The sequence below is a fragment of the Hemiscyllium ocellatum genome, chromosome 3 (assembly GCF_020745735.1).
Source record: "Hemiscyllium ocellatum isolate sHemOce1 chromosome 3, sHemOce1.pat.X.cur, whole genome shotgun sequence".
Taxonomy (NCBI): Eukaryota; Metazoa; Chordata; class Chondrichthyes; order Orectolobiformes; family Hemiscylliidae; genus Hemiscyllium; species Hemiscyllium ocellatum.
This window is the reverse complement of record NC_083403.1, coordinates 144046338-144069541: the sequence shown is the minus strand read 5'-3', so window position 1 is coordinate 144069541 and position 23204 is coordinate 144046338. Positions and strand designations below refer to the sequence as shown.

Genomic DNA, 23204 nt, shown 5'->3' with positions numbered 1-23204 from the left:
AAAAAAAAGTGGACTTTTGTTCAAAAAAGTCCAGCAACAATCTGTTTAGTAACTTGAAATTAGTATTTATTGCTGTATCACCACTGAAATTACTTTGGAAGCATAATAGAGTCATAAGAGTCATAGAGATGTACAGATGTACACAGAGGGTGGTACGTGTATGGAATGAGCTGCCAGATGATGTGGTGGAGGCTGGTATAATTGCAACATTTAAGAGGCATTTGGATGGGTAGATGAACAGGAAGGATTTGGAGGGATATGGGCCGGGTGCTGGCAGGTGGGACTAGATTGTGTTGGGATATCTGGTCGGCATGGACGGGTTGGACATGACTCTGTGACTCTAATTTGGAATGATTAAATTAGAAGGAACATCCTTTCGGTGATTTCAGTCCACCCCTCCTAGAAACTGTCCATGTTCAGGAGGAACATTATTGGAGTAGCAGTAAAGCTGGTCGCCCCATGACCCTGCTCTGTCGTTCAGTGTGATCATGGCTGATCCTCTGCTTCGGACCCTCCTTCCTCCCTATAGCCCATAGTCTGCTGACAAATCAAAAAGCTGTCAATCTCAGACATTCATTTTCAATAATGGAGCATTTGGAGATGCAGGGCCAGATGATATGGTGTTCCTGCAGGATGTGGGAGCTGGTAGACCCCATTGTGGTTCATAGTGACCATATCTGAAACAGGTGCTGGTTGCTTGAGGAACTCTGGCTCAGTTTTGATGACCTGGAATCTGAGCTTCAAATACTACAGCACATCAGGGAGGGGGACAGTTACCTGGAAGCTGTGTTTCAGGGGGTAGTCATACAGAATCCGTAAAGTAAGGAAACAGACCATTTGGCCCAACAAGTCCACACTGACCCTCCAAAGAGCATTCCACTTGACTAATGCACCTTACCTACACATCCCTGAACACTATGGGTAATTTATCATGGCCAATTCACCTAACCACTGAACATCTTTAGACTGTGGGAGGAAACCGGAGCACCTGGAGGAAGCCCACGCAGACACGGGGAGAATGTGCAAACTCCACACAGACAGTCGCCCAAGGCTGGAATGAAACCACGTAGACAAGAGGTCTTGTCTGGGGAAATATCAGGAGTTAGGGGCAAAATTAAAGAACAGAACTTGAAAAGTTATAATTTCTGGATTATTACCTGAGTCTCATGCAAATCAGCAAAGAGATAAGAAAGTTAGGGAAGTAAACACATGGCTAAAGGAATAGTGTTGGAATGAGAGATTCCACCTTGTGGGGACTGACCTCAGTATTGAGACAGGAGGGAATCAGAACAGAAATGCGGAGACATTTCTTCAGCCAGAGGGTGGTGGGCCTGTGGAATTCATTGCCTCAGAGTGCAGTGGAGGCCGGGACGCTAAGTGTCTTCAAGGCAGAGATTGATAGATTCTTGATGTCACGAGGAATTAAGGGCTACGGGGAGAATGCGGGTAAGTGGAGTTGAAATGCCCATCAGCCACGATTGAATGGTGGAGTGGACTCGATGGGCCGAATGGCCTTGCTCCCACTCCTGTGTCTTATGGTCTTATGGGCCTGAACTGATGTGGGGCCAGGTCTCTAAATTGTGTGGGCACAGAACTTTAAATCGGTTAAAGGGGAGGTGACTCAGGAGAGGCTATTAATGTTTCCAGGACAAGTAGAAGGGGCTGGGGTTGCCTTGTTTGCGAGAAATGAAATGAAGTTGTTGGCAAGAAGTGATTTTAGGGTTGGAAGGTGTAGAATCTGTGGGTAGAGTTGAGGAATTACAAAGGAAGAAAGACACTGATGGGAGTTATGTACAGGTCTCCTAGCTGAAGAGACATAGAGATCCATAATACAGAAACAGACCCTTCAGTTCAACTCATCCATGCCGACCAGATATCCAACCTAATCTAGTCCCATTTGCCAGCACTTGGCCCATATTGCTCTAAACCCTTTTTATTCATATACCCATCCAGATGCCTTTGAAATGTTGTAATTGTATCAGCCTCCACCACTTCCTCAGGCAACTCATTCCATACACACATCACCTTCTGTGTGAAAATGTTGTCCCTTTTATATCGTTCCCCTCTCATCTTAAATGTATGCCCTTGAGTTTTCAACACCCCTAGCCTAGGAAAGACCTTGATATTCACACTATCCATGCCCCTCATGATTTTATAAACTTCTACAAAGTCACCACTCAGCCTCAGACGTTCCAGGGAAAATAGCCCTAGCCTATTCAGCCTCTCCGTATATCTCAAACCCTCCAACCCCAACAAAGTCCTTGTAGTCAGGATGTGGGGCATAAAATAAATAGAAAAGGCATGTAAATAAGGCACCATTACAATAACCATGGGGGCCTTCAATATGCAGGTGGTTGGGATGAATCCAAGAAAAGGAATTGTGAAAAATCTGCAAGATGTGTTTTTTTGGAGCATCGTTTGATAGAGCCCCCTAGAGAACAGGCAATTCTGGATTGGGTGATGGGTAAGAGGCAGGTTTGATTAAGGAGCTTAAGATGAAGGAGAATTAAGGGGGCAGTGACCATTTCATGATAGAATTCACTCTGCAGTTTGTGAGGGAGAAGCTGGAATCAGATGTCACAAGATTACAATTGAGTGAAGATAACCACAAAGACATGAGGGAGCAGCTGGCCGGAGTTGATTGGGAGAGGAGTCTTGCAGGGAAGATGGGGGAGTAGCAACAGCAGGAATTTCTGGGCTAATTCAGGAGGATTGGCAGAAATCCATCCCAATGGAAAAGAAACATATTGCTGGGAGAGTGAGGCAACTGTGGCTGACAGGGGATATCAGGCACAGCATAAAAACAAAAGAGTAAGTGTACAATGTGGTGAAGATGATTGGGAAGCCTTTAAAAACTAGCAGAGGATAACAAAAAAAGCAATATAGAGTAAGAAGGTTTAAGAGTAAGCTAGCTAGTAATATAAGAAAAACTGTAGTAGTTTTGTTTAAACATAGGTAAGAGAAAGGTATGAGGGTAATGAGGATTGCTGCAAGTGAGGCTGGAGAATTCATAATGGGGAACAAAGAAATGGCGGTGAGACTGAAATGTATTTTACATCAGTTTTCACAGCGCAAGACACCACCAGTGTACCAGTACTTCGAGAGAGTCAGAGGCTGAGGTGAGTGCATTGGTCATCACTAAGGAGAGGCTGAAGGGTCTGATAGTTTAAATCACCTGGAGCAGATAGACTACATCCAGAGTTTTGTAAGAGATAGCTGAAGAGATTGTGGAGACATTTGTGATGATCCTTCAAGAACGACTGCAGTCAGGGAGGGTCCCAGAGGACTGCAAAATGGCTGACCCCTGTTTAAGAAGGTAAGGAGGCAGAAGACAGGAACTGATAGGGTAGTTATCTTAACCTAAGTTATTGGTAAGATTTTGGAGTCCATTATTAAGGATGAGATTGTGGAGTACTCAGAATTATATGGTTAAAATGGGGCTGAGTCAGCATAGCTTCATCAAGGGGAGGTCATGCCCTATAAATCTATCAGAATTCTTTGGCTAAATTGCTCATTACCTCCTCAAAGGAGAGCCGGTAGGCGTGATTTATTTCAATTTCCAGAAGACCTTTGATAAGTTGCAGCAAAGGAGTTGCTAATTAAGATAAGAGCCCATGGTGTTAAGGTCAAGGTACTGGCATGGATAGAGGATTGGCTGACTGGCAGAAGGTAGAGGGTGGGGATAAAGGGGACTTTTTCAGGATGGCGATGACCAGTAGACAGGGAAGGTGATGACTTAGTGGTTTTATCACTGGACTCTTAATCCAGAGATCCAGGTAATGTTCTGGAGACCTGGGTTTGAATCCTGCCATGGCAGATGGTGGAACTTGAATTCAATAAAAATCTGGAATTAAGCATCTGTGGATGACCATGATCCCATTGTCGATTTTTGGGAAAACCCCATGTGGTTCACGAATGTCATTGATGGAAGAAAAAGCCACCCTTACCCGGTCTGGCCGACATGTGACTCAGACCACAGCAACCTGGTCGACTCTTAACTGCCCTCTGGACAATTCGGGATGGGTAATAAATGCTGACCTAGCCAGTGACCCATCTCCCCCCACCATCCCCCAAATGAATAAAACAAAAAGTTCCACAAGTGTCAGTGTTGGGACCACAACGATTCACGTTATACATTAACAATCTGGATAAAGGAACTGAGGGCATTGTTGCTAAGTTTGTAGATGACACAAACAAAGATGGAGGGAGAAGCAGTGTTGAGAAAGCGGGGAGGCTGCAGAAGGACTTGGACAGGGCCATTTGGCAAGCTATGAGAATGGGTAAGAGGTGGCAGACAGAATACAATGTAGAAAAGTATGAGGTTATATACTTTGGTCGGAAGATGAGGCTTAGAGATTTTCAAAATGGGGAAAGGCTTCAGAAATCTGAAGCACAAAGCAACTTAGGAGTCCCCTCGTTTTCTTAAGGTTAACATACAGGTTCAATTTGCAGTTAGAAAGGCAAATGCAGCGTTTGCATTCATTTTGAGAAGGGGCTGGAATACAACAGCAGAGATGTACTGCTAGGGCTGTATAAGATTGTGGTCAGACCTCATTTGGAATATTGTGAGCACTTTTGGGCCCCATATCTGAGGAAGGATGTGATAGCCTTGGAGGGGTCCAGGCGAGGTTCACAAAAATGATCCAGAGATGAAGGGGTTGTCATATGAGGACTGTGGGTCTGCACTCGATGGAGGTTATAAAGATGAGGGTCACAGAATACCAGGAGGCCTGGATAGAGTGGATGCAGAGAAAGTGTTTCCACAAGTAGAAGGGACACAGCCTCAGAGTGAAGAGATGACACTTTAGAACTGAGATGAGGAACTTCTTCAGCCAGACAGTGATGAATCTGTGGAACTCATTGCTGATTAAGACTGTGGGGGCCAAGTCATTGAGTGTAGTTAAGATGGATATGCAGAGGTTCTTGATTGGCAAGGCGATCAAGGGTTACAGCGAGAAGGCAGGAGAATGGGGTTAAGAAACAATTCCTGATGAAGGGCTCTGGCCCGAAACGTCGAATTTCCTGTTCCTTGGATGTTGCCTAACCTGCTGTGCTTTAACCAGCAACACATTTTCAGCTCAGTTAAGAAACATATCAGCCATGATTGGATGGTGGAACAGAAATAATGGGCTCAGTAACCTAATTATTATGGTCTTACGGTCAATCAGACAACAAAACTATTTATGCATCCTCTGTTTTCTGCAGTCAGTAAATTTTCTATCCATGCTAATATGTTACCCCCTTATGTCATGCGCTTTTATTTTCTGATATGTCCCTTGTGGCATCTTAACATATGCCCTGTGGAAATCTGAGTACAGTACACCTCTAGGCTTCGCTTTACCTACAGAACATTTTTCTCCTTTCAACAGTTTTACTCCTTTACTCCAATAAACTGGATAAACGTGATTTTCCTTGATGAAACCAGGCTGATTTCTCTTGGTTACACTTGAGTTTTTCTCGGTACCCAGCTTTCAACTCTTCAATTGTCATTCTAACATCTTCCCCAAGACCAGCATCAAGCCAACTGACCCCTAGTTTTATGCTTCCTTCCTGAATGGAGAGGTTACATTTGTACTTTCCAGTCTGATGGAAACTTTTCAGAATCTTGGGGAATTTTGCAAAATTAACATGAATGTATTTACTCATCAGTCACCTTTCCATGACCCGAACCCTAGTATGAAGTTCACCAGGACATACATTGACATCCTGCAGTACCACTGTAATTGCAGCAAGTTCCTTTGTCCTTTTCATCTCCAGATTTTCAGCTGATTTCCAGAACGTTTTGTAGAGCGAAACTGAAGCTGAATATTTCTTAATGTCATTTGTCATTTCCTTCCTGTCTATTAACTGCAGTATTATACTTTGGTTAGGTAAAAACAAGGACTGCAGATGCTGGAAACCAGATTCCAGATTAGGGTGGTGCTGGAAAAGCGCAGCAGGTCAGGCAGCATCCGAGGAGCAGGAAAATTGACATTTTGGGCAAAAGCCCTTCATCAGGATTATTCCTTCATCAGGATTATTCCTGATGAAGGGCTTTTGCCCAAAATGTCAATTTTCCTGCTCATCAGATGCTGCCTGAAGTGCTGAGCTTTTCCAGCACCGCTCTAATCTAGCATGTTGTACATTGGTCAGCTGTAATTAAAGATGCTGGATTATTGAAGTCCATGCTAGGTTTCTTTTATTACAAGGTTTGTATAGAAGACAATGTCACATATTCAATCATTGTTCTTTGGTCTTTTTGGGGATGTAGCGATGACTTTGCAGGTGATAATATGACCATGGCATTCATTTCTTCAGCCTGAGCTGAGTTGTATTCTCGCTGAAATTTCTCAAAGACATGAATAGATCATTGGGTATGTGTTATCTTTGTTAGCTGTCTGAGAAACTGCTGCTAGAATTGGCAGAGGAGAAATATTAAGGCTCCTGTAAGTGTCTTTAAAGTAATAAACTGCAGTAATTGTCTATAATTAATAAACAATTTGCAATTTGATCCCTGCAAATATGGCACTGAGTTTTACATGAGGTGTGTTAAAAATTGTTTTAAAGCAGAAAGTTATTGTGTTGACTCTTATATAAGATTTATTTTTAAACAAGCATATATTTACCATCTTTATTAAATGTACTTAGACATAGAGACCAAAAATAACGTTTCTAAGTTGCGGATGCTATAAAACGAGGTGGGACTGGAAGTTTTGAGGAGGACATAAAGTGTTTGCAAGAAAATATAGGCACACGGTGTCTGTGCAACAAGGTGACAGGTGGGGAGTAGTTAGAGGAAATCCAAATGTGGATAATTCAAAGAGAAAAGTTTCTTGAAAAGGGTTCAGCCTGTTAATTATCAATGTTCAGACAGTACAAGGAATGCAAGAAGTTAGCATGCAAATAAATAATTTAATGCAATTAGAGTACAATTAAAAAAGACTTGCTACAATTATGCCAAGTTTGGATGAGACCACACTGGAGTACTATGCAGATGGTTGGTTCCTGTATCTGAGGAAGGACATACTTACCATGGATGGTATTCAGCCAAGGTCCGCTAGATTCCCCAATAGAAAACAAGAGTCAGTATAAATGCGTCACTTTTGGGTTGCTCAGACACATTGAGTGAAGTGCCATAAGGATCGGTGCTGGGCCCTTGACTATTTACAAACGACATTAATGATTTGGATGCAAAGATCTAATGGATGATCACTAACTTTGATTATAATACCAAGATAGTTGGAAAGTAAGTTGTAATGAGGACAGAGGAGGCCTGGAAAGGGATCTCGATAGGCTAAGTGAATGGACAATGCGGGAAAACGTGAATTTGTGCATTTTGACAGAAAGAATATTAAAGCAGCACATTATTTAAACAGAGAGAGATCACGGAACTCTGTGCTACAGAAAGGTCTGCATGTGTGGGCACATGAATTTCCAAAAGAAGTATTTGGATCCAGCAAGTGTTTAGGGAGATGAATGAAATGTGTGTATCTATGGCAAGGTGCTGGAATATAAAGTATTTTGCTGAAGTTGTCGAAGGCATTTGTGAGACTGTGCACAATTTTGATTTCCTCAGTTAAGGAAGGACATAATCACATCTGAAGGTCCACTCTGTTTCCTGATGTTAGTGTTTTATCTCAAGGGGAAAGTTCGGACAGATCCAGCCAACAGTTTTGGGGAATTCAGACTGGAGTTTAGAAGAATGAGAGGTCATCTTATTTAAACAGACAAGTTCCTGAGGGAATTTGACAGGATGGATACGCAAAGGATGTTTTCATTTGTGAGAGAGCTAAGAACTGTAAGGGATCTCTCATTTGAGACAGAAAGAGCAGGATTTTTTTTCCCTGAGATGATTGAGAGTCTATTGAACTCTCCTCCTCAGGGTGAAGGAGGCAAGATCCTTGAGTATGATTAAGGCCGAGCTGGAAAGGGTCTTGATTAACAAAGATATTGAAAGGTTTTGGGGATTTGGTTTGAATACCACAATGAGATCAGCCATGGCATTAATGAAAGGGGCCATGGGGCCAGCTCCCATTCCGAAATTGTATGTTAACCTTTTTGTATGGCTCTGTGTCATGCCTGGGATGAGAGAATTGGGCAGTTTGAAGAGGCTGAGTAAGATTGACCTTCTCGAGTTCAGAAAACCAGGAGGTGAACTCATGATACACACATTTCTAAAAAGCCCTGACAGATGCACAGATGATGCTTTCCCCGAGTAGGAATTGTGAAACTGCAAGGCACAATCTCAGGATAAAAGATGAGTTATTTAGGACTGAGCTGAGGGAGGGTTTGTTCATTCAGTGGGTTATGAAATCTCTGTCCCACAGGTTCATGAATGACCGTAAGACCATAAGATGTAGGAGCAGAATTAGGCCATTTGATCATCTCAACCTTGCTCGTTACATCCTCAAAGACTTTGAACAGATTTGTCAGGCATGACCTCCTCTGATGAAGCCATGCTATCTCAAATCCAAGTCGTGAGAGCTCAAGAGGATTGTACAGAAAAAGAAAGTTCATCTGTGAAATGTTCTCATTACACATTGCTATTGATCAAAAATGAAGATAAACGAGCCAGTAATATTAGAAATGATAGTAAAAGTTTCTGCCAATATATAAGAAACAAAAGTAGAGATTGGGCTGCTCCAAATTGATGCTGGAAGGCTAGTGCTGGGAGATAAGGAAATAGCTGAAGAACTTAGTAAATACTTTGTGTCAGTCTTCACAGAGGAAGCCATGAGTAATATCCCAACAATTAAGGAAAGTCAAGAGGCAGAGTTGAGTATGGTAGCCATTACAAAAGAGAAAGTGCTTGAAAAGCTAAAAGGTCTAAAAATTGATAAATCTTCTGGCCGTGAGGTGCTGCATCCTAGAGTTCTGAGGGAGGTGGCTGAGGAAATAGCGGAGGCATTGGTTGTGATCTTTCAAAATCGCTAGAGTCAGGGAAAGTCGCAGATGATTGGAAAATTGCTGTTGTAACCCGCTTGTTCAAGAAAGGATCAAGACAAAAGATGGAAAATCATAGGCCGATTAGTCTAACCTCGGTTGTAGGTAAAATTCTAGAATCCATTGTGAACAGTGAGATTTCTAAATTCTTGGAAATGCAGGGTCAGATTAGAACAAGTCAGCATGGATTTAGTAAGAGGAGGTCATGCCTGACAAATCTGTTTGAATCTTTTGAAGAGGTAACAAGTAGGTTAGACCAGGGAAACCCAGTGGATGTTGTTTACCTAGACTTCCAAAAGGCCTTTGATAAGTTGCCTCATGGGAGGCTGCTGAGTAAGGTGAGGGCCCATGGTGTTTGAGGTGAGCTACTGGTATGGATTGAGGATTGGCTGTCTGACAGAAGGCAGAGAGTTGGGATGAAAGATTCTTTTTCGGAATGGCAGCTGGTGACAAGTGGTGTCCGACAGGGTTCAGTGTTGGGGCCGCAGCTTTATATATTAATGATCTGGATGAAGGGACTGGGGGCATTCTGGTGAAGTTCTTAGATGATACAAAGTTAGGTGGACAGGCAGGTAGTTCTGAGGAGGTGAGGAGAATACAGAAAGATTTAGACAGTTTGGGAGAGTGTCCAAGAAATGGCTGATGAAATTCAATGTGAGCAAATGTGAGGTCTTGCACTTTGGCAAAAAAAACACAGGCATGGACTATTTTCTAAACGGTGAGAAAATTCACAAAGCCAAAGAACAAAGGGATCTGGGAGTGCTAGTACAGGATTCTCTAAAGGTTGATTTGCAGGTTGAGTCCGTGGTAAAGAAAGCAAATATAATGTTGTCATTTATCTCAAGAGTGTTGGAATGTAAAAGCAGAGATGTGCGACTGAGAATTTATAAAGCTCTGGCTAGGCCCCATTTGGAGTACTGTGTCCAGTTTTGGGCCCCACACCTCAGGAAGGACATACTGGCACTGGAGCGTGTCCAGTGGAGATTCACACGGATGATCCCTGGAATGGTAGGCCTTACATACGATGAATAGCTGACGATCCTGGGATTGTATTCATCGGAGTTTAGAAGGTTGAGGGGAGATCTAATAAAAACTTACAAGATAATGCATGACTTAGAAAGGATGGATGCTGGGAATTTTTTTCCATCAGGCAGGGAGACTAGGACACATGGGCACAGCTTTAGAATTAGAGGGGGTCAATTTAGAACGGAAATGAAGTGAGATTTCTTCAGCCAGAGAGTGGTAGGCCTGTAGAATTCATTAGGTAAAAGTGAGGACTGCAGATGCTGGAAACCAGAGTTTGGAATGTAAAAGCATTCTAAACTGTGGAATTCATTGCCACAGAGTGCAGTGGAGGCCGGGACGTTAAATGTCTTCAAAGCAGAGATTGATAAATTCTTAATCTCGCAAGGAATTAAGGGATATAGGGAGAGTGAGGGTAAATGGTGTTGAAATGACCATCAGCCATGATTAAATGGCGGAGTGGACTTGATGGGCCAAATGGCCTTACTTCCACCCCTATGTCTTATGGTGTTATGATGTAGCCTGTGGAAGCCAGGTCAACCAAAAGTTAATCATGGTGGCCTTACAGCTGTTCTTCAGGCCTTGGATGTGTACATAAGTGAAGCCAAACAGGACAGTATCCAAAAGTTTCAGAATAATTGGATGTTGAAACATGAGAAAATGTGCTTAAGTGGTGGAAATATGTAAGCATCCTCACTTTCAGTTTTATTCTAATAGGAGATAAACACATGAAATGAACTTGATCAGAAAATTGTCAAAATATCATTTATTAAATGTGGGAAATCTAATGTTTATAAGGATGGTTACTTGTGAAATTGTGATGCCATAGTTAAGAGTGCAACTGATGAGACTGGAAGTGAGGAAGATTCCCGTGATGATGTTACAGCTTAAAAAAATAGACTTTAGAGGCAAATTATTCAGTGATTCAGATAGTGATCACAGTGGTTTGGAAGGATCTCTGTGTGATGTATTACTGTTTATTTGTGTTGATGTTTATATTCTGTTGAATGGTACAGATGGAATGTGCGCACTTTACCATATTAGAAAAAAAAGTTATAGGAATAGAATGAATTATTTCATGTTCATTTTTTTTTGCCCAAATCAAGTATGCATGCCAGTCCCTTAAAGGAATTACCCATCTAAAAGCCTAGGCCATGAAATTTGGCCAAAATATTAGAATAGATAGTCATCTCTGCTCCTTGTACCATTTCACTAGCTCCAGCTTGCCAAGATGAAAATGCCCACTCATTCCTGCACTTGTCTTCCAGTCTATTAACCACCCACAGTCCAGCCACTGTGTGGCACCTTACTGAGTGTCTTTTGGAAAGCCGAGTATAGTGCATTTACTTGCTGTCTTTTATCTACCTGACTAGCTCCATCCTCAAAATATTGTCAATGCTATTTTCCATCTTACTAAACCATGTTAACTTTGTCTGATCATACCAGGATTTTTGATGTACATTATTGAAACTTCATTAATCATTGATTCCCGATAATTGGTGACAGATGAATAGGTCTCAGGTTCTCCCTCCCCTCCATTTCATGAATAGTAGAGTTATGTTTGCTCATGTGTGTTCTGATTGAACCATTCCACAACCTAAAACAAGTTTTTGATAAGTCATAACTAATGCACCCATCATCTGTGCAATTTCATCTTTAAGAACTAAGTTATAAGTCAGCAGATCCAGGGAATTTGTCAGCGTTTAGTTGCTTAACTTTCTCTAATGCCTTGTCTTTACTGGCATTAATTCCTTTTATGTGCCTTGCTGATAAACCTCTTGGTTATCCTGTATTTTTGGTTGTAACATCCTTGAGTTCTTTCAATCTTAGGCTTCACTTGATACTCCAATATGAGTTGGCAAAAAGTCATGTTTAGTTCCTGTTGGCTTAAAGGTACTGTATGTTGTGCGATGCTTTTTAATTAACAATTAATTTCCATTTTAAACAATTTTTGCATACTGAGCTTCGTGAGTTTCTTTTTTTACAAAGTAGATTGTGTGCAATTTTGTGCAGAGTGAATGATGTTACCAGATGATTTTGCAACTTGCAGGATCTGAGTTTGTGGTCTTGCCAATGTTCAGGTGGGACCATTTGGCTATTTGAGTGCATTGGTCCCTGGAAACTCAGAAGGTTCAACCCATGTATAGAGAGGTCACTTCATTGAAGTAAAGATTTAAGCACTTCAGATGAAAGAGCAGCTTTCTTGCATCATTTGAAGCAAAGAAAAGCTTTATTTGGTACTTGAATTATTTTTGCCATTGTTCTGTAAAATGGAGCAAACTGACATTTTCTTCTAATGCTTTACTCAGTCTTGCATTATATAATCTTGGCAATTAGTCACATTCATCTCATTGTTTTGAAAATAACTCCTGTTGGCTTTCAGTGAAGTATGGGGGACATTGACACAATTGAAATGTCAGAAAAGGCTCTTTCATGTAAAGGAAAACTCCATCGTAACAGTAATGGAACCTGTGGTGGTGATTCCTTCAGTGTGAGAGGTTCTAAAGGCAGATCATAGATTCTGCAACACAAATTGATATGGTTCAGATAAATACTGAAACTTCCACTTCTATTTGAAATAATAGGTCAACCATTTTTCAATCAAATGCAAATGTGATTAACATTAAAGAGAATCAATGCAATATAATTTCATTTATGCATAATGTTTATAATGTTAAATATTTTCAGTCAAAGTTGTGCAGATCTGTGTGAAATATTATGTTGTTTCATCACTGAACGAACAAAAGTACGAAGTATTGAATTTGTGTCTAATGAAAACTTTTATTTTTATCCAGCTGTGTGTGGGATGGATTCAAGTTGAAAGCCTGTGTTGGGAAAGATAATGTTGTAATCCACTACAGTGCCCACACTTCAATGTAATTTGTTTTTCTAAATCCAGTAAATAGCAAAATGGGTTTTCAAATGGATGTTTGCCATTTAACTGATAACAGCCATTAATGCTGTTGGAATTATCGTAGGTATTGACCAGTGGATCAGTTTATGAACAGATCCAAGATGACCATTATTTTGTTTTCCTTCCAGGGGCCCAAAATTATGATGTAATCAGGCTTTCGACCTATCGGACAGCATGCAAGCTGCGATTCGTGCAGAAACGATGCAATCGTAAGTGTAATGGTAAATTTTGTGGGTGGCAATGAGGTGTTAAGAAGGGGATTTTGAGTTGAGATAGATTGCTGAACATGTAGGTGTGTAATTTCTGTTATGTTTGTGCCAAGACAGAGAGAGACTCCTTTTCTTTTTTTCTTTTCTTTTTTCTTTCTTTCTTTCTTTCTTTCTTTCTTTCTTTCTTTCTCTCTTTCTTTCTCTCTTTCTTTCTCTCTTCCTTTCTTTCTCTCTCTTTTTCTTTCTCTCTCTCTCTTTCTCTCTCTCTCTCTTTCTTTCTCTCTCTCTGTCCATCTTTCTTTCTCTCTCTGTCTCACACATGCACACACGCTTATATGTTCATTAAGGCCTGATGTTTGCAGTCAGTGGTGAAGGGTCTGAGTTTGCTGTTCACTGCACCTTATTAGCTACCAACGCTTTCTCCATTTTCTGAGCAGGCTTTGGAGAGCGGACCGAAATGTGGGCAGTAACCACAATTTGTGGGGAAACGTTCACCCAATGTTATCTCCTCAGCACCACCAATTAATAACTGAATAAGCAGAGAGCGGCCTTGTCTGATTTAAAGCCTGTGGCTGCATCTCAAACTTGGAGGGCCAATGGTATTGGGGTGTGGGCACCCCTGAGCGATGTGACCTTTTGCTGCGTCCTGGTCTCACCGCCAGTCTGGCTGGCTGTTCTCCCTGAGGCTGCTGCTGCTGCCAGGCTGTGCCCAGATAGTTTACCTGCCCCGTGTGGTCTCTGGAAACCGGGAAGCCAAAGGAAATTCCTATATGCTCTCTTTAAGTTGCCTGTTAATAGATTTCTGTTTAACTAAACTCTGAATGAGAGTCCACAAGGGTAAAAATAAGACTTCAGGATCAAAACAGTTATTTGATAGGAATTCCAAAGAATGGTCACTGGACCCAAAACGTAAACTCTGCTTTCTCTCCACACATGCTGCCAGACCTGCTGAGTTTTTCCAGCAAAATCTAGTTTTGGTTTTTATTTTGCCTTACTGCAATGTTTAAAATTCACTTTGACAAGCATGTACTGTTTCTGCTGTGCGTTCTCATTGAGTGCAATAATTGGCCTTAATTTGGTTTTAATAATTAATCTTTTCAGCAACTACTCTTATAGTAAAACCTGTTGAGAAGCAGGGTGACTGAATAAACAGTTTACCAAATTATATATTCAATTGTGCATGTGTGGACCCTGACCATTACTGTCTGAAGTACTCCACAATAAGCAGAGACTGTTATTCTCAACACAATGTTTCACCTGGGTCACAAGAGGGAAGCCATTGTGTTATCTCCCCTACACAAACTGAGTGAAGGAAAACAGAACATAGGACGTTATAGGCCCATCAGCCCTTGATGTTGTGCCAACCTGTGAAGCCAGTCTAAACCCCATCTAACCTACACTATCCCATCACTGTCCATATGTTTATCCAATGACCATTTAAATGCCCTTAAAGGTGGCGAGTCTACTATTGTTGCAGACAGTGCGTTCCACATCCCGACTACTCTCTGAGTAAAGAAACTACCTCTGACATCTGTCCTATATCTATCACCCCTGAATTTAAAGCTATGTCCCCTCGCGCTAGCCATCACCTTCCAAGGAAAGCGTCTCTCACTGTCCACCCTATCTAACCCTCTGATTATCTTGAATGTTTCTATTAAGTCACCTTTCAACCTTCTTCTCTCTAAGGAAAACAGCCTCAAGTCCCTTTCCTCATAAGACTTTCCCTCCATACCAGGTGACATCCTGGTAAATGTCCTCTGCACCATTTCCAGTGCTTCCACATCCTTCCTATAATGTGGCGACCAGACTATATGCAGTACTCCAAATGCGGCTGCACCAGAGTTTGGGCGGCACGGTGGTACAGTGGTTAGCACTGCTGCCTCACAGCACCTGAGACCCGGGTTCAATTCCCGACTCAGGTGACTGACTGTGTGGAGTTTGCACGTTCTCCCCGTGTCTGCGTGGGTTTCCTCCGGGTGCTCCGGTTTCCTCCCACAGTCCAAAGATGTGCGGGTCAGGTGAATTGGCCATGCTAAATTGCCCGTAGTGTTAGGTAAGGGGTAAATGTAGGGGTATGGGTGGGTTTCGCTTCGGCGGGTCGGTGTGGACTTGTTGGGCCGAAGGGCCTGTTTCCACACTGTAAGTCTAAGTCTAAGGTGCAGCATGACCTCATGGCTCTGAAACCCAATCCTGGATTAGAGTCGTGCTGGAAAAGCACAGCAGTTCTGAAACCCAATCCCTCTACCAATAAAAGCTAACACACCATCTGTCCTCTTAACAACCCTATCAACCTGGGTGGCAACTTTCATGGGTCTGTTAACATGGACACTGAAATCTCTCTGCTCAGCTACACTGCCAAGAATCTTACCATTAGCCCGTACTCTGCATTACTGTTAATCCTCCCAAAGTCAATTACCTCACACTTTTCCACATTAAAGTCCATTTTTCACCTCTCAGCCCAGTTCTGCAGCTTATCTCTGTAACCTGCAACATTCTTCGGCATTGTCCATAACTCTACTGAACTTAGTGTCATCTGCAAATTTACTAATGCATCCTTCCACGCCCTAATCAAGGTTGTTTATAAAAATAACAAACAGCAGTGCACCCAAAACAGATCCTTGCAAACAGTACAATGATTAAAAAGAAATGTGCATTAGATTCAGGGACTGTGTTACCAAACCAAGTGCAGAAAGAGCAAGGTCAAAGACAGGTTGGAATAAGAGTTGGACAAAGACAAATCAGGAAATGTTTTAAAGTAAAATTTAAATTGCGACCAATTTAAAAGATCTGAATGGATGAGATATGTTAGTTGGAGTTGGTTCATCTTGAGCAGTCCCCATCCCTCCCCTCTCAAACCACACTCCTCAGAAGGGGAACGGTTTTGTGAGTCTCAGAGAATGTGCTGTTAAGAACTTCTTCCCCATCCTCCCCCAGCTCAGAGATTATCATTTCGGTGACAGAATAGGCCTGGGCCACAGTCTGCTGAGCACACTACCATCACAGGGCTAGTGGCTAGAGCAGGAAGTATTGCTGTGGTCTCTGACACTGAGAGGGTGCCTGGAGGACAGGCCCCTGCAGGACAAGCCCACTATAAACAAAGAGCTTCCGGATTCACCCATTCATGAGCTGACAAGGTTGTATTGGCAAGCAAGAGAAGGTCTGGCAGACCTACCAGAGATTATCTACTTTAATAAATTAACAAAGACCATCAGACTGACATATGATACTTGTATCAAGTGTCAGTTGCACAAAATGTTGATATTCTTGCACTCAAAGTGACCTTCTCCTTTCATTTGTCTGTCTTTCTCGTCTGACATGTTTTGTTGCCGCAGCTGGGTTCAAAGAAGTTTAACTGGTTGTGGCTGGTTTGCCTCAGGTGGTGGTAGCTCACTTTATTTGGGTTAATGCCACGCAAGCCTTTGGTGAAAAACATGTGAGGTGAAGGTCTCCCCTCTGCCATCCCCCCCGGACGGTTTGGGTCCGCTGGGAGAGGGGCAGAGCGTCTGCACTGATTCAAGAGCAGTCTCCATGGCCAGAGATCCCAGAGACATTGCGATCCACTGACATTTTCTTTGAGATTTCCTTTATGGGCACATACCAGTGCAGACACACAGAGACAGGCAGAGCCACATACATATGCAGAAGCACACATACACACATGTACAGACAGACACAGACATACAGTCACTCTCTCACTCCCTCCCTCTGACCTTCAAGGCATGGATTCCTCTGTGATATAATTAACTCAGTGTTGTGATTGTCCACATGGGTCAATGCAAAGACTTTCTCCCTCGATACTAGTCGCTATCAGGTTTTTGTGGCTCAATGTATTCCCCTGCCCCCAGTATCGCCCTGGCTTTGCCAACATCCCCATCATTAGTGTTTGCTCACTCACCACCTCTGTCAGAATCTCCAGTTTCCTCATCAGAGGATGCATATCTCTGGTTCCTTTCTCCAGTTGAGTTCTCACTGTTTTGTTGAGCTGGCTTGTGCAGGCACAGCAAGTCGGCACTGTTCTGGAGGTATAATCTGGTGAGTACTGCAGTGTTCTAGAGATATGATCTGGTGAGTACTGCAGTATCCTGGAGATATGATCTGGTGAGTACTGCATTGTTCTGGAGATATGATCTGGTGAGTACTGCAGTATTCTGGAGATATGATCTGCCTGTTACTGCAGTATTCTGGAGATATGATCTGGTGAGTACTGCAGTATTTTGGAGAAATGATCTGGTAAGTACTGCAGTATTTTGGAGATATGATCTGGTGAGTACTGCAGCGTTCTGGAAATATGATCTGTAAGTACTGCAGCATTTTGGAGATTTGATCTGGTGAGTACTGCAGTATTCTGGAGATATGATCTGGTGAGTACTGCAGTATTTTGGAGATATGATCTGGTGAGTACTACAGTGCTTTGGAGATATGATCTGGTGAGTACTGCAGTATCCTGGAGATATGATCTGGTGAGTACTGCACTATTCTGGAAATATGATCTGGTGAGTACTGCAGTATCCTGGAGATATGATCTGGCGAGTACTGCAGTATTCTGGAGATATGATCTGGTGAGTACTGCAGTGTTCTGGAAATATGATCTGGTGAGTACTGCAGTATCCTGGAAATATGATCTGGCGAGTACTGCAGTGTTCTGGAGATATGATCTGGTGAGTACTGCAGTGTTCTGGAGATATGATCTGGTGAGTACTGCAGTATTCTGGAGATATGATCTGGTGAGTACTGCAGTGTTCTGGAAATATGATCTGATGAGTACTGCAGTGTTCTGGAAATCTGATCTGGTGAGTACTGCAGTGTTCCTGAGATATGATCTGGTGTGTTCTGCAGTATTCTGGAGATATTATCTGGTGAGTACTGCAGTATTCTGGAGATATGATCTGGTGAGTACTGCAGTATTCTGGAGATATGATCTAGTGAGTACTGCAGTGTTCTGGAGATTTGATCTGGTGAGTACTGCAGTATTCTGGAGATTTGATCTGGTGAGTACTGCAGTATTCTGGAGATTTGATCTGGTGAGTACTGCAGTATTCTGGAGATAAGATCTGGTGAGTACTGCAGTATTCTGGAGATATGATCTGGTGAGTACTGCAGTATTCTGGAGATATGATCTAGTGAGTACTGCAGTGTTCTGGAGATTTGATCTGGTGAGTACTGCAGTATTCTGGAGATAAGATCTGGTGTGTGCTGCAGTATTTGGAGATATGATCTGGTGAGTACTGTAGTATTTTGGAGATATGATCTGTTGAGTATTGCAGTATTCAGGAGATATGACCTGGAGTGTACTGCAGTGTTCTGGAAATATGATCTGTTGAGTACTGCAGTATTCAGGAGATATGATCTGGTGAGTACTGCAATATTCTGTCAATATGATCTGGTGAGTACTGCAGTATTCAGGAGATATGATCTGGCGAGTACTGCAGCGTTCTGGAGATATGATCTGATGAGTACTGCAGCGTTCTGGGTGTATGATCTGGTGAGTACTGCAGCGTTCTGGAGACATGATCTGCCAGTTACTGCAGTATTCTGGAGATATGATCTGGCGAGTACTGCAGTATTTTGGAGGTATGGTCTGGTGTGTATTGCAGTGTTCTGGAGATATGATCTGCCGGTTACTGCAGTATTCTGAAGATATGATCTGGTGAGTACTGCAGTGTTCTGGAAATATGATCTGGTGAGTACTGCAGTATTATGGAGATATGATCTGGTGCGTACTGCAGTATTCTGGAGATATGATCTGCCGGTTACTGCAGTATTCTGGAGATATGATCTGGTGAGTACTGCACTATTCTGGAAATATGACCTGGTGAGTACTGCAGTATTTCGGAAATATGATCTGGTGAGTACTGCACTATTCTAGAAATATGATCTGGTGAGTACTGCAGTGTTCTGGAGATATGATCTGGCGAGTACTGCAGTATTCTGGAAATATGACCTGGTGAGTACTGCAGTATTTCGGAAATATGATCTGGTGAGTACTGCACTATTCTAGAAATACGATCTGGTGAGTACTGCAGTGTCCTGGAGATATGATCTGCCGCTTACTGCAGTATTCTAGAGATATGATCTGGTGAGTACTGCACTATTCTAGAAATATGATCTGGTGCGTACTGCAGTATTCTGGAGATATGATCTGCCGGTTACTGCAGTATTCTGGAGATATGATCTGGTGAGTACTGCACTATTCTGGAAATATGACCTGGTGAGTACTGCAGTATTTCGGAAATATGATCTGGTGAGTACTGCACTATTCTAGAAATATGATCTGGTGAGTACTGCAGTGTTCTGGAGATATGATCTGGCGAGTACTGCAGTATCCTGGAGATATGATCTGGCGAGTACTGCAGTATTATGGAGATATGATCTGGTGAGTACTGCAGTGTTCTGGAAATATGATCTGGTGAGTACTGCAGTGTTCTGGAGATATGATCTGGCGAGTACTGCAGTATTCTGGAGATATGATCTGGCGAGTACTGCAGTGTTCTGGAAATATGATCTGGTGAGTACTGCAGTATCCTGGAGATATGATCTGGCGAGTACTGCAGTGTTCTGGAGATATGATCTGGCGAGTACTGCAGTATTCTGGAGATATGATCTGGCGAGTACTGCAGTGTTCTGGAAATATGATCTGGTGAGTACTGCAGTATCCTGGAGATATGATCTGGCGAGTACTGCAGTATTCTGGAGATATGATCTGGTAAGTACTGCAGTGTTCTGGAAATATGATCTGGTAAGTACTGCAGCATTTTGGAGATTTGATCTGGTGAGTACTGCAGTATTCTGGAGATATGATCTGGTGAGTACTACAGTACTTTGGAGATATGATGTGGTGAGTACTGCAGTATTCAAACCTGTTCCTCGGGCCCTGATTAGTCGCTGTGTGTTGTGTGATAGCCTGCCCACCATCACTGTGACCTGGTGTGGTGTGTTCCCTGTCACTGTGAGATGGGTTTCCTCTTCCTCCTTCTACCATGTATCAGGGTTTGCAGTCTTGATCTTTAAATTGTTGCTCATTCATGTGTCCGTTCTCACAATCTCTCTCTTGGTAGCCTTCATTATCCCTGCGATATAGTTCTACAGCCTCGGAATGTACACCCTGCATGCTGGCTCCGCCACCCCGTGATTTTAACTTTCTGGTGCACAGCTCAGTCAATGCCCCTGTCCTACTGTATGTGGAATAGACCCTCTGTACCCACCATCATCATTTGAGTATTGCGTGCCCTTCTTCTTCAAGTGAAATAATTCATGAAATGTTGGTGGGATCTTGGTGCCTGGAGCGGATCGAATTTACCTTCTATCCTTCCCTTTAGTAACAAGCCTTTAACTGCCTGCTCCCATAACCGAATATTTTACTGCCCACTTTGATCCCCTTGTTTGATTGTATTTTATCTGTGCATGTGCAAATACATCTGTTTGAACTGATGCCTCCTTTCATAAGGCAATCAGTGATAGCGATGTTAGTTATAAATTTTCCAGTTGATTTGTTTGTCCTTTACCCTCCTGCTCTGGAATACACTTTCTCCTCCTATCAGTGTCGATGCCATTTTCCTTTCCTCTGACCACCTCTCTGTCCTTCATGTCTGGTAACCGTTTCCTTTCTGTTTATTCACGGGATGTGGGTGTTACTGTCAAAACCAGTACTTATTCCTCATCTCTGTTACTGTTGATCTGGAGTCACATGGAGGTCAGACCAGGTAAAGATGACAGATTTCCTTCACTAAACAACATTAATGAACCAGATTTTATTTTCACCAATGATGTGTTTATATAGTCGACATGTGGCTCACTTTTGTATTCCAGATTTTTATTGAATTCAATCTGTCACCATCTGCACCATCTCCAGAACAATAATCTCAAGTTCTGGATTGCGAGTCCAGTGACATTAGCCTCCCTTGTTTATTCTCACTGGAATCCATTTCTTTAAAGATATTTTTCTGGTTTCACTGAGTCATGTTAAAAGTTCAAAAACTTCCGCAGCACTATCTGTGTGCATTACATCACACACGATGGTTCAATGATTTAAATTTTTATTCTCTCCAAGGATAGAAATTCATGATGAATTTTTCAAATCTATTCCAGTGTGTGGCAATGGGTTTTAGTGATAACCGTCAGTGCATGAATGGGAGTAATTTTGGGGGAAATTTCTGTGAAAATGCCTCAGTAAATTACACCACATAATATACAAAGAACAATTAGACACAGATACAGGCCCTTCAGTCCTCCAAGCCTGTGCTGACACATTTTGCCATTCTGTAATAAAAATGTTTTCACTGACACGATCTATATCCCCCTATTTCCTTCTTGCAAATGTATCTGTTCAGGTGCTTCTTGAATGCTGCTAGTGTGTCTGCCTCCACCCCCACCTCTGGCAGTGCGCTCCAGGCACTCACCACCCTTTGTGTGAAAATATAATCGTATGTTACACACTCTTCATAGCAGTGATAGTTATTTGAAAGCATATTTCCTACCAAAGGAACCAACAGTTCACCTTGAGTAAGATTTTCCAGGAAGAAAAATTTTGAGAAGGTAATAAAAAAACATATATTTTCAACAAATGAAGGATTGTAAAATAATTATCTGGAGGGATGGAATAAATTAAATTAAGTTGTAAAATAATTAGTCTTTTCAGCTGAGAGTTCGGATTTCTTTTTGCTGGTTGTGAAGACTGAGGGATTCATGTTACGTTTTATTCTCTGCTTGTACAAAGTGAGATGAAGTACAGCTGTCAGATATGCAGAAATTATTCTGTGACAGTGTAGTTGTATCACATTTTAAGAATCAATTTTGTCAAGGAGTGAGAAATGCTGTAATCCTGAAGACTGAAATTTAAATCATATTTAAATTAGTGCAAATGAGTTCACTTGTTAAACGAGGTTCTTCAGTAAATGTGTTTTGGTGTAGCTATTGCAAATGTGGACCAATTGAGCTGCGTGTGTGTGGTTTATTGTACTTTGGATATTTCAAATGCACTTGGACTTTGTTGCAGGAACCTTATTATTGTTTGCACTTCAGTGTACACTGAAGATTTTAAATCTTTCTCACCTGACTGATCACATTGTATTCTTTTTTTTATTAGATTTACAGTGTGGAAACAGGCCCTTCGGCCCAACAAGTCCACACCAACCCGCCGAAGCGAAACCCACCCATACCCCTACATTTACCCCTTACCTAACACTATGGGCAATTTAGCATGGCCAATTCACCTGACCCGCACATCTTTGGACTGTGGGAGGAAACCGGAGCACCCGGAGGAAACCCACGCTGACACGGGGAGAACGTGCAAACTCCACACAGTCAGTCGCCTGAGTCGGGAATTGAACCCGGGTCTCAGGCGCTGTGAGGCAGCAGTGCTAACCACTGTGCCACCGTGCCGCCCACTTCTCTGGTTGAGAAGTAGATGGAGTAATATGTATGACCTGGTCCATCTTATTGGCTGGCTATTGAATAGGTTACTTCAAATGTAACCTTGTGCAAGTGATTCAACTTCTGATGCTTAGATGGGGAGACGTAAGAAACTCTGTGACTTGTCCTTTATGTCTTGAATCCGAGTATGTGTGGGCATACGTGCCTCTGTGTGGTTTCATTAATTTGTCCTGATTTAGATTGTAAAAGCAGGAACATGTCCTGAGCTCATTTTAAGCTTCATAATGTGTCAAACAAATGCTACAAGTGGCAATTTGTTGTTCACGTTTCCTGAAGGAAGGCGTAAATCTGTTGCTAAGAATGCGTATACAACTTCAGGCAGTTGTACTTTACTGAATGATATCTTTATGTAGAATTCATTACCACAAGAAGAAGTTGATACCAAACATTGAATGTATTGAAGAGGCAGCTAGGTCTAGCACTTGGGGAGAAAGCAGCATGAGATTGTTGAATTGGACGATTAGCCCTGATCGTGATGAATGACAGAGCAGGGCTCGAGGACTCGAATGGCCTCCTCCTGCTCCCACCTTCTATGTTTCTATGTTAGTAAACTGGCTGCCAGACTTTGGAGTGTATCAGCATGACCTTCGGAATTAGTTGTAATTTACAAAATTGGATACTGGAATAACTGGGACCTATGTTCCGGTTAAACTTTTGAATGCAGCATCCATTTTGTAATCATTTGTGTCTTTCTTTAATCCTCTACA

The 23204-nt window shown here is 42.2% G+C and overlaps 1 protein-coding gene across 6 annotated transcripts in view; it reads left to right on the top strand.

Moving 5' to 3' along the window:
- The window catches only part of dtnba (dystrobrevin, beta a), a 540419-nt gene that overhangs the window by 123297 nt on the left and 393918 nt on the right, over positions 1 to 23204 (top strand). For all 6 annotated transcript variants that reach the window (XM_060822037.1, XM_060822040.1, XM_060822034.1 and 3 more), the window contains exon 3: positions 12988 to 13068. In XM_060822037.1, the coding sequence (XP_060678020.1) occupies positions 12988 to 13068 (81 nt within the window). The remainder of the gene's footprint in view (positions 1 to 12987; positions 13069 to 23204) is intronic.